The sequence below is a fragment of the Polistes fuscatus genome, unplaced genomic scaffold (genome assembly GCF_010416935.1).
Source record: "Polistes fuscatus isolate 324 unplaced genomic scaffold, CU_Pfus_HIC Scaffold15, whole genome shotgun sequence".
Taxonomy (NCBI): domain Eukaryota; kingdom Metazoa; phylum Arthropoda; class Insecta; order Hymenoptera; family Vespidae; genus Polistes; species Polistes fuscatus.
Window position 1 is genome coordinate 2133663 of NW_025113053.1, and position 16231 is coordinate 2149893.

The 16231-nt window shown below is 30.0% G+C and overlaps 2 protein-coding genes across 2 annotated transcripts; both read left to right on the plus strand.

Moving 5' to 3' along the window:
* Nucleotides 1–112: 112 nt before the first annotated feature.
* On the plus strand, nt 113–13823 carry LOC122514454 (hydrocephalus-inducing protein-like). The gene is made up of 34 exons (XM_043631306.1): nt 113–197; nt 501–920; nt 1112–1302; nt 1377–1567; nt 1731–1902; nt 1977–2080; nt 2153–2215; nt 2433–2547; nt 2642–2740; nt 2861–3315; nt 5237–5337; nt 5414–5540; nt 5614–5724; nt 5800–6042; nt 6187–6407; nt 6501–6761; nt 6897–7145; nt 7240–7540; nt 7929–8183; nt 8309–8642; nt 8721–9002; nt 9067–9302; nt 9382–9669; nt 9735–9984; nt 10104–10332; nt 10693–10917; nt 10993–11297; nt 11372–11531; nt 11591–11786; nt 11861–12094; nt 12182–12351; nt 12431–12635; nt 12716–13290; nt 13355–13823. Exons 2-34 carry the CDS (start codon nt 502–504, stop codon nt 13572–13574), a joined length of 7587 nt encoding a protein of 2528 aa, XP_043487241.1. The 5' UTR covers nt 113–197; nt 501; the 3' UTR covers nt 13575–13823.
* On the plus strand, nt 13816–16212 carry LOC122514662 (hydrocephalus-inducing protein homolog; the record flags this gene model as incomplete). The annotated part of the gene is made up of 7 exons (XM_043631598.1): nt 13816–14190; nt 14521–14859; nt 14944–15177; nt 15271–15498; nt 15577–15722; nt 15811–15994; nt 16057–16212. Coding segments are annotated over 7 exons (1662 nt in total), but the record flags the coding sequence as incomplete, so codon positions are not given.
* Nucleotides 16213–16231: the final 19 nt, after the last annotated feature.

The window sequence follows — 16231 nt, forward strand, 5'->3', positions numbered from 1 at the left end:
TAACTGTGTGATAATAATTTTCTAGCTTACCAGGAAACAGCATGCAGAAGTGCCAGAGCATTAGAAATTCCCGTGCTTTCTATAGACACAGCTATTTTAGAAATAGCAGCTTTTGGCAAGAGCGAATGCTCGGTCAAACTAAGACAAGCTATCAATGAAATTTATCAGGATTATACAACGAAATTTTCAGAACACAGGTTAGCGTAAATATTATTGGGAATAAATGATTTAAGCTAATTTATCTAAATAATAAGAAAATTATTATAATAAGAACAGTCGTTTAGAATTAACATAAAAATTAAAATATATAACACACACACACAAACACAATATTAAATAGAAATCAAAATTATTTGGAATTAATTTAAAACATTTAAAGAACAAAAATAATATCAAATAATTGAACAATTATTTAAACATAATTTTGGATATAAATTTATTATATAAATCACATTAAATTATATGACATGAAATTAATTTTTTTTATTTTCACTTAAAAGAATGAAAATTCTTGTTGAAAAATTGGAAACATCGAGAACGGAAACAACACATACGCAAAAGTCACGTGGGAAAAGTAGAACACCAAGAACGGTGGAAACTTCGAAATCTGGAAAATGCGATGAAGATTTAAGAGACGAGGAAAGATATTTGCGTTGGATTGATATGCCTGAACCTTTAGAATCATACAACAAATTATTACAAAACGAGGAAACATTGATTTCTATGGATAGTTTCAGTCAATACGAACACAAACTTCAAGCTATTAAATTACTGCAATTAATTCTTCCAGCACATATGATCGCTGAATCCGTTAAGGATAAAATGAGTTTTCGGGAAAGTGAAAAAAGTAATAAAAAGAAACAAGAAAGTCATTTTCTCAACATCGATACAGATTTATTATCCGAAGTATTAAAAGAAAGGTAACTTTGTTTTCATTTTTTCAATACTAAAAACACATATCTTAAATAATTTCAAAAATAAATTTTAAAAAATGAACTTCTATGGTTGAAAAAAAATTGTACAGAAAATTTATTTTATTATTTTAGCACTGAAATAATTAATCACACTTTTCTTTACAAATGTAATTTCTTCTTTTTTTGTTTTTTTTTAGATTATCAGAAAAAGATTTCGAAAGAGGTTTCGTTGTGCAAACTCTCCGAAATGTTTTCATTCCCGACGAGATTAAAACATTAAATATTTTACTGGATATCATCGGGCGCATAGAATTTTACCTTTTCGTAACTTTTTATAATTCTGTAAACATTTGTAATTTGAAAATTGATGAGTTAAAACGATTAAAATGTATGTTTTCTTTTATATTTTCTAAAAAAAAGTATTCATAAAACACACGAAACTGTTTCCTTTTTTGTATAAAGCTGAGAAAATAGCAGAGAATACCGCGAAAAAAATTCAAGAAATCGATGAGATGTCATTGTCCGATTACGATGAAATTTCGGAGGAAGATAAAAATATATATCTCCAAGCAGTCTTGCCAATAAAAAGACAAGAAGCATACTTGAGAAGAGCTCAATTATCTCAGAAATTGGACGAATTAAAAAGAAAAAAAGTAAACGCGCGTTTATCATCTATTGAAAAAATTATTCAACAAAAAATTAACGATAAATCCAATTTTTTATTAAATAAACAAATAAATTAAAAAAATTAAAAAAAAAAATAAATTAAATTTTGTTATAAATCGAATTTAAACAATAATAAATTGTATTTTTCAGGAGGAAAGACATAAGCGTTTTATTAAATCAAATTCGAAAAAAAGCAAAACAAAACTAACGATTACCAAAAGTAAACTTACAGTTTCGACTAATCGAGACGAATTAGAATCGAAAATGCTTTCTGATAAGAGAGAAACTGCTCGTAAAAAAGTTCATACTAGTCCGAAACCAGGTAATTCTTAATTAATTAATTTATTTATTTTCGTAATTACAATAGTTTTTATATATTTCATTAAAATCCCATAGGAAAAGAAATGTTAGAAATTATTAACGTTATGGGAGAATATCAGAACAGTCTAAAGGCAATAGAAAATGTAATTACGAAGTTGAATTCCACTCAGGGAAACCTAGTGAGTATTTTTTTTATATATAAAAAGACTGGACATTTACCATTTTGTTTGAAATATTCATTTAACGTTCAGAAAACAGAAACTAACGTGGCAAGAACAAACAAGTTAAAAGAAAAACTGGACGCATCTAAAGAGGTACATTTTATTCAAATAATGAGCTAAATTTTTTAATGAGGAAAAACTTCGCAAATGATTTTAAAATTTCAATTACTCTGTTCCGTATTTTGATTAAACTTGTATAATTTAGGCTTGTTTTACAATCTAAACAATATATTTTAAATCATTAAACATTTTTTAACTCAACCTGTAAAGAAATAAATAATATTTTCATGATATTAACGAAAATTTCTAGAAAATAGATAATTTTCACGTTTGGTATATTCATACAAGTGATCCTTGGAACGATAAAATGAACGATGTAGTAGTTAATCAAATCAAACAAAATAATTTGATTGAAAATGCTTTACGTGAGTAATAATAATGTATCTAAAAAATTATTCATAATTATTATATAAAAAATAGTACACAGAAATACAATTTAATTATATTTTTTATCAACAGAGAAAAAAGTTACCGAAAAGTTACGGTCAGAACCAACAATTTATTCTATTCTCGCTCACAGAGGTTTTGAAGTATCAAACGTGGTTGAGAACAAATCTGGTAATAATTTTCACTTAATCTATGGTTAAACGACACTTAAATCATTCAATTTATTGTCCGCGTGAAAATGAAAGTATAGTAATCAAGGAAATTACGAGGACTATTCTTTTCCTGATTTAGATACGTTTGAGTTGGTCTCGATTGCGACTTTGCACGAAAAGCCAACGACCGAATCATTTTCTAGTCACGCGATAAAAGATCCTGTTCAAGCAACACCAACGACAAATATCCAAATCCAAAATCAAACTAAAAAACGAAAGAAAAGTAAAACGAAAATTTCGAAAATTAATATCGAAGAAATGACGACGAAAATGTCGACGGAAAGTGGACATTTCAATTTAAATTCAAGCAATATCGATTTGTATCAGGAAGAAATACTCAAACCTCGATTAATTTTACGATCTAACGAAAAGAAACAATTCAAGTTAAGATATCATCCATTGGAAATGGGAAATCATCGAGAAATTTATACTTTTTCGATAGTTGATAACCCTAATCTCACATATCATATCGAAGTTAACGGATTTGCGGCCATTCCTAAACTTGACATGAATCCTCGCATCATTTTTCCAAAAGTAAACATACAAATTACAAATTTTTCACTTAATTACACAGATTTCATCAAAATTTGTTAAATGTGTGCCAAAAGTTTATGAGTGATTTTAAAAGTTAATCATTTTTCTTCGAGACCAATTTCATGAAGTGAAACTTCTTTAACGACGGTAACGATACAATTTTATGAAACAGCATGAAAAGAGGAAAAAGCATAAGGCTAAAGAAAAAAAGAATAAAATAGAACCCTAAGTCGATCGACAGTTGAACGAGATTACGGTAACTTCTAATGTCAGTGTGTGTGTGATTGTATATCAGAATCAATTTATATACCTATTAAAATAATAATAATATATAAAGTACATTTGTTTATAAAAAAATTACATATACTTCGAATAAACAATTTCGATCTGATATTTTATTAGATAAAAATTTTCAACTGGAAGTCATCACTAACCAGTAACGTTAAAACAAATGTATTTTAGTTTAAACAATCCAAGATATTAGTAGAGTACAATACTGTGTCCTATTTACCTTAATTGATTGTTAATTAATCGAAAGAAATAGATATTTTAATCTATAAGCACAGCAGATAAGTTCGATGTAGCTTCCTCTTCGAAATCCACTGTTAGACTGACACGTAGTCCTCTGTGAAAGTACTTTTATTGAATGTTGTTTACTTGACTTTCCGAAGGTTGTATATGTATAACGTAAGAAATATTCGTAATAAACAAAAGTTATACGTTACGGAAAGTGAAGTAAACAACATTCAATAAAAGAACTTTTATATATGACAACGTGTCAGTCTAACGGTGGATTTCGAGGAGGACGGTACGTAGATCTTATCCTTCGTGTTTTTAGACAACAATATACATTTCTATCGATTAATTAACAATTATTTTTATGTACTAATACACTCTACCTATATTATAGAAAAATTTTACCCTCGAAGTCATCATTGCGCAGGAGCATTAAAATAATTACATAAAAATAATAAAAATACTAAAATCAGAACGTTTTAATCTTAAATTCTATTTATTAGATGAAATATTTTCTTTATACACATGCGCAACGTTTGGAAGGTCTTATAAACAACATTTAATAAAAGTATTTTCACAGAGGACAATGATCCATTTCAACGGTGGATTTCGAAGAGGACGGTACACAGGACACATACTCCGAGCTTTTAAATAACAATAGACATTTCTATCGATTAATTAATAATTATTTTAATGCACTAATGCACTATATTTATATTATAGAAAAATTTTACCCTCAAAGTCATCATTGCGCAGGAGCATAAAAATAATTACATAAAAATGAAAAAAAATACTAAAATCAGAACGTTTTAATCTTAAATTCTATTTATTAGATGAAATATTCTCTTTATACACATGCGCAACGTTCGAGAGGTCTTATAAACAACATTTAATAAAAGAATTTACATAGAGGACAACGGCCCAGTCTGAAGGGGAATTTCAAAGAGGACGATGCTCCGAACATATACTCAGTGCTTCTAAATTACAGTACACATTTTTTTCGATTAATTAACAATCAATTAAAGTAAATAGGACACAGTACTGTACTCTATTAATATTTTGAATTGTTTAAACTATAATACATTTTTTTTCAGCATTCCTGGTCGGTAATAACTTCGAGTTGAAAATTTTCATCTTCATCAGAATTCAGAATTCATCATTCACATCAGATTCACTTCTATCACGCGTAAAAGACAAGTAAATTCATTTTGTCCAAGATTATGAAAAATTGTCTAGATTTGTAATTTTTCATTTCAATTGATTTTTCATAAAATAATAAACCAGACAGATCTGTTAAAAATCGAGACAAGTAATCGATCTTTAAAATCACTTAGAAACTTTTATCCCCAATATCTGTACATCTTCATTAATCTTCGTTTATAGTTAAATTTATTTATTATTGAAGATAATGGAGGAGAAAATGGATGAAACGAACGATCCTTCATTTATCTTGGATAATGGTGTCTTTGATTTTGGATCTTTGGTCTTGCAGAAAAAAGATAAAAGGTTTATTACTGTTCATTCTTTCACTATGATTTTAATTCATCCAAATGAATTTGATTTTGTTCATTTTTCTTGTTAGAGCACATCGTCGTGCAGTGGAATTTACTTTGAAAAATGTAACACCGATAGAAGCAGAAGTATCGTTACATTTCAAGGATAACAATTTAGATGGATTTAACGTTCAACCAGATAAATTAATTATTCCTGTACTTTACACACATTTTGATATTCTCTATAAAATTGATAAATAATTTTTTAATAAAATATCTATCAATTTAGGCTAACGAAGATAAAAAGTTGATTGTGTCAGCTGGTGTTATCAAACTTGGTCCACATTATAACAAATTATATATCTGTATAAAAAATAATCCACGCGTCGAAATAATCGAAGTAAATTATTATTTTTGCAAACGTTAAGAAATATCTCACGGATACTTATTTCTTTAATTTGTTTTGTTAATTTAGCTTCGATGTTATGGCATCAGATTGGAGGTTGAATTGGATGAAAAACAATTATCTTTTGGACGTATACTTCTCTACAGAAAGGAAAATCGTTTTAATACAATTCGAAATAAATCCACCGTACCAATTTTTTGGCATTTTCAATGCAAAGAACCTTTCGATGCACAAATAACGTTTACCCCAAAAGAAGGTCTTTTATTACCCTTAAAAGAAGAAAGAATCGAATTTTCCTACAATGCTAGTACAGTAAGCATTTATGTTTCATTCAATTTTTATTTATGATATTATGATATTAATAATTATATTATTTATTATATAATGATATTATGAATTATGATATTAATTTTTATTTAATATTGAATTATTTTTACTGAAAATCAAAAATTGTAGGTAGGCGTTATAGAAAATGAAATAAATTTTCAAGTATTCTTGAACGAAGACGACGAAGATCCAGTTCATAGCGAAATTATGACAATTTCAGCCGAAACTTATGACGTATTGATTGACATCAATTATGCTAATCCAATAGATTTGGAAGTGGTCAAAGTCGGTCATCCTGCAAATGCACGTTTCACTATGAAAAATCGTGGAAATTACGAAGTTAAATACGTGTAAGTAAAATACAATTTTTTTTTTTTATACAAAATATACAAGAAATATCATATTAAAAAAAAAAAAGAATTGTTTAATAAAATAATCTTCAGTATAAAATTCGACGAAGATGTTAAACTGAACGAGAACGTGGCAAGGCCGACAAACGTGAAAAAAAATGTTGAAATTGATCCAACTTCCGGTTCGATACAAGCACAAAAAACAATTAACGTAGAAATGACGTTTTTGCCAAAAAATGAAATTCGTTTGAAGGAAGCTCCCATATTGAAGTGTCACATTATCGACACAAATAATCAAGCTATGATCGTAGCAGAATTTCCATTAACAGTTTCCCTTCTAGCTTATTATAACAGGTATAAAATCAATTTAATCCTCTAAAAGCCAATTTCATGGAACATTATGGAAAATTAAAAAAAAATATTCAAACAAAATTCGATATACACAATTTCGTATTCAATTTTATTTATCATATTTTCTCCCTCGCACAGATTTCATTTAAATCCTTATCCTGAAATAAATTTTGGTACAATCCCGATTTGCACTAAGAAGATCATGTATCTCGATATCGAAAATACAGGTGGCTTTGCTTTCCGTTATTCGATTCGAATTCCATCAAAATCAATTTTTTTTTCTGACAACGTGAAAAAGGAAGAAAAAACGTCGAAGAGAAAAAATACCGGAAGGGACACAGAAATTGTCAGCAAACGGGATAAAAAATCTACGAAGGCTGATAAAACGTAATATACAGAAAAAAAAAAACAAATATTTGATTTATAAAGAAAATAGTAGGAAACAGAGAATTTCTTTAAAATATTTTTATATTCTTAACAGAGAAGTGAATATTAATAAAACGTTGAATATCGGTCCATTTGTTTTAACGAAATCCGAAGCTGAAATCGAGGCCGGTCAAATCGATACGATAACCATAGAATGTTATGCGGAAATTGTTGGTTCTCAGGAAGAACAAATTATCGTATTTGTTCCGGATACAGTTATGGAATACTCCGAGGGGAAAAAAGTAATTTTGTGTGTTGATTCTTGCATTCCATCGATCGATTTCACCAATTTCGATCGTATGTTTCGAAACAATCACATTGTCGATAACATCGAAGACTTTGTTTGTCCTAAAGAGGTAAAATATTTTACATAATTAAGTTTAAAAATAGAGAAAAAATAATAAATACTATTACATAACCTACAAATTATTCGAACATAAATTATTTTCTATATTTATCGTTTTGTGATTCGATATTATTATTATTATATAATATCGGAAACATTTTGGTGGTTAAACGATGATCGGAGATCAAATTTGTTGCAAATTAATTTGAAAAAAAGAAAAAAACTAGTAAAATCATAGCACGCATTGATATCATGTTCGAGTAAACATATTTTGTGTCGGTATCGTTCATGGATTATTTGAACTTAAATTATTTTCTACGCTTGTCATTTTGTTATTTGATATCTCTATTATCATTATTATCATTATTATTATTATTATTATTATTATTATATAACAGATCAGTGCTCATACGGTATTTGCGCGTCAACCAAAGTGCCTCCATTTTCGCCGTGTCACTATGTCAAGCACACACACGAGTTGTTTCGAGCTACACAATAGAGGTATCGTACCTGCTGACATAGAAGTCAAAGCTTTCGTTAAAAGCCCTTCGAACGTGAAACCTACGACTTTCGTTGTGGAACCGCAAAAGGAACGAATACCAGCTCATAGTCATAAAAGGATCAACATCATTTTCGCTCCTGCATTGATCGATGTATTTCAAATTATCTTCCTTTAATTATTTGTTTTTCTCTCTCTCTCTCTTTATTTCCAATCACACTATCTGCAATCAGGTTAAAAAAGAAAAAGTTAAAAAAAAGTATTATCTCATTATTCCAGACTTATCACGGCTATTTAGAAATAAAATTGAACTTACCAAAACACTTAGACGAAGAAAAATGTATAATCGAGCTAATCGGCGAATCCTGTGTACCGGAAATCACAATAACGGAACCACCAGCAATCAGTGGTGTACGTGATGGACCAATCGTAAGATTTCATCGTACACTCGTTGAAGAAACGAGTATCGACAAGTTTGCCTTTCAAAATATCGGATTGGTTCAAGCAAATGTTATCGTTGAAATTTACGATGATCCCAATACAATCTTCAGCTTTTCAGCTACTACTGAAACTCAAATTCTTTTACGTAGTACTACGGATTTTCTAGACGATGGTGGGAAATTCTTCAAATGGTATTTTATATCCCGATAAGAAATAATATTGAAATTCTTATTTTCTTCTTTGCCAACAGTTCGAGACAATCGTTACGTCGTTGTTCGTACGATGCCACAAGATGTTGCCAGTTTCGAAGTTAAGTTTTATCCGAAGGATGTTGGAAAATATACTGCTCGCATACGACTTTTCGTTGTCGACAATCCTTATGATAATTTAATAATAAATCTCGAAGGTGAAAGTTTCGTCGAATTAATCGTACTTCAGGATTTAGAACTTTTGAATTTGAAATACGACAATCGTCGAGAATACAACAATTCGAAGAAACAAAAATTATCGTCTAGGCTAAGTTTGTCAACAGGTGATGAGACACAATTGAACGAACAAATGTTGAAACAAATGAATCTTAAAAATTCAAATTTTAGATCCAACACCACCGGTGTTTCTTTCCTATAAACTGGATTACGGTACTTGTCATATTAACAAAATGTATACAAAAACATTCAAGATCATAAACAAATCATTAAATCGATGCTTCCGTTTTCAATGGACTGCACATCCTAACGTTGTTTTCGTGCCATCGATTGGACATCTTCAACATTCAACGAGCAAACAAATTACCGCTACTTTGTTAGAATCCGAACCTAAGAAGCACGATGGTGTAAGTTTTGATGAAAATAGAAAATTCAACTTGTATCTAATAAAAAGAAAAAAAAAACGTGACTGAATATTAAATTCAGACAAAACTTGAGTGCGTCGTTAACCAAATCGAAATATCGAGCAACACGGGAGAAACTTCTTGGGACGATAGGCAAACCATCGTACGGTGGGAGAAAATCGATATTGCTGATAGTAATAAGGAGGACAGCTTATCGAAAAAGAGCGTGAAACCAACTATCGAACCAGAACATATAACGATACCTGGAACAACTAGGTGTATAATATTATTAATGAATGCAGTTGTTGGATATTCGGAATATTTGTCTACAGCATCTGAGATCAATTTCAAAGACACTTTAATGTTCCAAGTAAGAAGATAAATAAATATTTAATCAGTAAACCCTTAAATCGTTAACCCTTCGACCCTTATCAGAAACGGGAATACACGTTTACCTTATCAAATCCAAGTAATGTTAATACGGATTACAAATGGGTTATAAATATGGATGAGGAATATCCAAAACGAATCTCAGGTAGTACGGTACGCCTAAACGAAAAATCAAGATCACGTAAATCATGTTCTCGACCAAGTTCTAGATCATCTCGAGGTGTTCTTTACCCAACCGAAGAGAACGATAACGATAACTTATGTTTACATCGCTGTAAACCACTTTCTAGTAACGGTGAGCTAAAAAGGATTCTCCAGAAAAATTGCGGTTCTCGTCGGGGTCGACTGAAAAACTATATAAAGATCTTGATCGGTTATAAAAAAAAAGAAATGATGACCCTTTTCTTTGCGTAGAAACTTTTTTAGATATTAAACCACATCCATGTACCCGCAAAGGATCGGATCTTTATAGCAGCACAGCTTGTCTGACGGATCGAAGTACCGACAGTTGGCTCGAAGGCGAGGATCTCCCGTTCAAAATAGTTCCTGAAACTGGGACGATGTTGCCTGGAGAATCTGTACAATGTATTCTGACATTTTCCCCTAGAGATGTATTCGATTACATGGCCTATCTTAACTGCAAGTATGTTTTTAGTGATCATTAATCTCTCTTATTATTCTCACATAATCTCAAAATATTCGATTTAAACTACATCTCTAAAATAATCCACATTAAATTAGTATTATAATTGGCTCACAAAATGATTCTTATTTAATTTAACTTTTAAACAATTTCCAATAAGTTCTTGTATCTGATTTTGTAAAATAATGAACAATAACTCCAATATATCATATTGATAAAAATTGAATATTACAACAACTTTGGACACGGTACAATTAAAAACAACGAAAATATTAAAAAGGCTGACCTAGGTCATAAAAAATGTAAAATGTATATTATTCTAATTATATGATGTTTATAATAATATTTGTAACGTTACAGGATAAATAATCTTAACCCAAAATTAAAAGAATTGGTAATACCTATTAAAGCAAGAAGCGTCCTTCCTTATTGTCACTTTGATGTACCTGAAAGTGATTACATAATTAGTGGCAAACGTGATCAAAAATTACCAGGACCTATTGGATATTCAATGATCGATACGATAGTAGAAAACATCAGAGTAATTGAATTAAACGTCATTGGTGTTGGTAATGTTCACACAAAGTAAGAAAACACCTTGTACACGTAAATATTTCATTTAAATATCAAATAATATATTCGATATTATCTCGTTTTCAGAAAATTTCCTATGATTAATCCTACGGCAGATAATTATCATTTTTCTTGGAAGGATCACACTCCTTGTTCCATTAACGAACTTTCCAATTTTCAGTGTTTAACATCCGAAGGAATTGCAGAACGTGGAAAACAAACTGAAATGGTTTTCACATTTTTATCAACCAACGTTGGCACTTTTGAATCATTTTGGATGTTCTCAATAGAACAATATGATCTCAAATGTCTGTTTCTTTTTGTTGCAATCGTTAAAGAACCTGTAATTTACTGTACGAAACCTCATTTAAAATTGAAGCCTACTGTTTTAGGTCTGAAACATATACATAAACTTTCTTGTCAGACACACACTGAATATTTTATAGAATTTATTTTTATTAAACAGATCTCGAAGTAGAAGATTCCGTCAGTATTATTAACAAAGAAGATTTTAACATTTCTTTTCAAATATCGGAAGAAAGTCTTTACTCCGAAGGACGTTATCAAAATATTACTGTGACACCCATGAACGGTGTTCTTAAAGCAAACGACCAGCAAACATTTTGGTAACAAAATATTGTTAATAATTTTTACATGTATTTATATAAATCATGAAACCTTTTAGGATAAATTATAAACCAACATTAGTAGGAGAGTTTCAATTTAACGTACAATGTATTCTCAAATTTTTGAGAAATCCACTTTCATTTATCGTAACCACCATAACTTACAACATAATGCCTTGCGTCATTTACACTAACACGAAGGGTGAGGATATCAAATTGTTGGATCATCAAGACAATATCATTGATTTTGGCAAAGTAAAATAAAAATAGGTCATAAATATATGGGAAAATAAAAATAATTTGCTGATATCTTTAATTTTGTAATATAGGTAGTACCCAAAAAATCTAATGTCATCAATTTCAAAATAATCAATTCAGGCAACGTAACGTTTTATTATATCTGGGATGTTGGTATGACAGCAGAGATCATCAGTATGAATGCATACACAATTTCCATGCCTCAAATGAAAGGTCACGTTACAAGCGAATCTCAAGCAACTTGTAGTCTCACTTTGACAGCTAAAAGAAAAATGTTCATAAAGAATCATAGTGTTACCTTAAAGGTAACTATTTTAGCATTAAGCAATTTAGTATTAAACAAAATTTATTTAAAATATTGTTACACGATTTTTCTATTGTTATTTTAACAGATTTTAAAAGGTCCAACTTATCAATTGATCTTAAAAGCAATAGTTAGTAAATCTCCTATAGAATTGAACTTTCGTCGTTATGATTTCGGTCCCTGTTACGTGGGAGAACTTGATTCGTCCCCTTATCGAACCGAATTGCGCGTGAGCAATGGCGAGAACAAGCCCTTAGTGTGAGAACATCGATTTCCTTGATAACGATATTACACTCTTCTCTAACACACATCGATCAATGAATTTTCTACCCCATAGATTGGAATGTAAGTTCGAGGAACGGCCACATATGTCGCTTAACCTGAATGGATTATCTCAAGCACTAGCAGGTAAATCCAGCATCAGTATTCCTATCATTTTTCGACCATTACAAGAAACCAAGTACGAAGAAACCATAACGTTTTTGATCAATTCTACTATAGAAGAAAATGTTAAGATCATTGGTGAAGGAATCATTTACAAAGTAATTTCAAAAACAACAAATATCTATCGACAAATCCTAACATTTTAAATATCAAAGTTCAATTTTGTTCTAATAAATAGATTCGTCTGGTTAACCCGCGTGATAAAATAATCGAATTGGGTAACCTGCCTGTAAATAAGACACTGATTAAAAAAGTACCGGTGATTAATGAGGGTCGTGCATCGGTTGATTTGAAATTCGATTTAATAAGCAATCTATCACGAGACAAAAGATACTTGCAAAAAGTACCTGCTATTTGTATCGCAAGATCATTTGATAAAATTATCAAATCTCAAGTCCCTGTATCCCTGTTAGAAACCAGGGGATCTAATATTGATGACTTGAATATTAGAATGGACGAGACGTATGCTGCTCAAGCTTTGACTATTGAACCGTCCGAATTAACGCGAGTTCGACCTAACGAGAAAATAAATTTGAAGATCAAATTCAAAGCAACGTCTAGGATGAAAATGTTTACTGAGAAAATAGGAGCCATGGTTGACTCGACCCTTTTATCTCTTTTTATCCTTCATGGTAGTTGTGTAGGACCAGAATTTCGTTTAAACAAAACTTACGTCGCTTTTGGTACCGTTGTTCATGGTTGTATTGGTGAAACTGGATTGGTTTTAATGAACACTGGTGACATCGGTGCAAAGTAAATTACCTAGAACAAACTAACGTTAAACACGATTATATACATTTTGTTAAACTTCGTCAAGGTTTACATGGGATTTGTCAAATCTACCGTTAGACTTTACTATTTCACCTAAATCCGGCTACTCTTCTCCTGGTACGGACGTTCATTTTATCATCAAATTTGAACCGATTCGGGAAGGAAGTGTAATTGAAGGATACGTGAGTTTAATTATATCTGTCGTTAAAGTACAGGGTCTGATCATAAGTCAGATATTATCAGCAGTTATTCACCTCTTTAACTAGAACAGTAGATAATCGACTAGAACAGTAGCTGTTTCAAACAATAGTTGTTCAGAATTCCATTTTAGCATTAAATGTTATCTATATGACTTAATATTTGTAAATTACATTTTGTACAAAAATACTACATTTTTTATGAGTCAGCCTGTATTTTGCATTACTATCGCAACGATATTTCAGACACTTCCGGTTGTAATATTAATGATAGTAGTGTTAGCGGGGTTGACAAATTTGTTAAAGATAAAATCATGACAGCCACTATGCAAATTATCCTGCATATATCGTCCATTTTACTATACACTTAATATATCCCAAGAATACGCTTCAGGCAACAAATGTTATAGAAAAGTACGACTCAATGAGAATAAAAATAAGTGGTGCTTGTACCAAATTACCGGATCCAATTGAAACCTTATCTTTTACGACGATCGTTCGTTCGAAACAATCCAAATCCGTAAATGTCTTTAACGACAGTGTATTGCCGTGGAAATTAAAACCAGAAATATCTGGAGAATATTTTTACGTTGACAATATTCTCAATATCCCTCCGGAAGAGTCTACTTCCTGTATTGTCACTTATCAACCACTTGTTATGAATACTGAAGACAATCTTCATAAGGTAAACGAACGTGCTACTTTAGTTGGCTAAAAATAGAAAGAACGATAATCAACTGTGCAATGTAAATGCGAACTATTTTCTATAAATTAATATAATATTAATAATAATAATAATAATAATAATAATAATAATGTAGATATATTTTAAATTAATATTAAACAAAAATATTGTTGTTAAAAAAACAAAGTATTTGTATTATACATTTTGCATATACTTAGTTTTATGAAAATATGCATTCACTTATTGTCAGTAAATTATTTTCTACAAATTAAAATAATATTAATAATGATAATAAATGTATTAAATAATTAACAAAAATAAATGTTTCAGGGAACATTATTGTTAAAATTACCAGACAACAATGATCCTTTATTATACTCTTTACATGGACACAGTTTACCCCCACAAGCTATAACCACAATTATACGTCAGTTTCCTGCAAAAATGAGATATACAGAATTATTACCCGTGTATAACTGGATGAACAGACATCAACGATTTAAATGTATCATAGAAACAATAGAAGAAAAAAAATTGTCTTTACGAGAATCTAATAATATTCCAATGTACAGTTTTACTGGCAATAATAACATCGATGTACCAGCAAATAATCAACGCGACTATCGTGCTATTTTTCATTCTTATAAAGAATCATACTTCCGGTTCAAGGTAACATCGAGAATATGATTAATATAGAGATTCATCTAAATCTTATTTTATTATTATACAAATATTATTTTCTTGTTTTAATAGATCATATTTATTAACGAAGATGGAGAATATCAATATTATGAAATACAATACACCATAACAAAACCGGAAGTGATCAAATCTATCAAATTAATCACGAACGTACGTTCATCAATATGTCACAGATTACAACTTCATAATCCATTAAAGGAAATTCCTATATCTTTTACAATTAATTGCCAACATCCAGGAATCACGATTTATGACGTTCCTACAACTGTCTGGCCATTGTCTAGTGTTAGTTAAAATATTGATCACTTGTTATTATAGATAAATTTATTTTAATCAAGATTTAATTGATTTAATATTGTCATTTCGATAAAATATTAGGAATTTATTACAATCAATTATAATCCGATATTAACGTCTGAAGAAACGATTGAAAAATTAGATATAAATTGTCCAGAACTTGGACATTTCCCATACGAATTACGATTAACTGCTTTACCTCCAGCCACAGAAAAAACTACGCATGTAACAGCGATGTTAGGAAATTCTATTAAATTTGCACTTCCAATAAAAAATGTTACTTCGAAAAAAGCCGACTTTGTTATCGAAGTTAGTCAAATTTAAACTCGAACCAAAATTTTATTTTATGATAAAAATTTTATACAATAATTGAAATATTTAATGTAGGTAAACAACAATAGTTTTACTTGTCCGAAAAAGATTAATATAGAAGGATTAGGACAAGGTTTGATCAATGTTATTTACGAGCCACATGATATCGAAAATAGTTCGGCCATTTTAACAGCCACTTCAAAATTGGCGGGCATTTTCACGTAAGAAATGGCGGGAAATGTGTATGATTCAATTTGGATAAAATGAATATTACATCGTAATCATTATCTGTCCTCTCTTTTTAATCAGATATCCCATAATTGGAACTTATTTGTTGCCTAAACCACAAGGCCCGTACACCATGACATTAAAATCACCAGTTTCTATTAAATTTAAAAATATTTTCAAAAAAACAAAAACGTTTGAATTCCTCACTAACGATTCATTAGATTTCGAGACCAAACCAACATCTCAAGAAATAAACCCAAAACAAGTAAGTATTATAATCTTTGAAAAATAGAATTAACGTTTATTAAATAAATGTACTATTTTAAGGAAATTACTATCGTCGTTAATTTACGACAAACAAATGACTCCGAAAATGAATCTTACGAAAAGTGTCCAGTAACAGGTAAACTTTCTGTATTTTGCACAGATCCTAAACTTTCTCATGTCGTTTGGATATATTATTTAAGAGGAATTGTAGAATAAATAAAATATAATATACTTT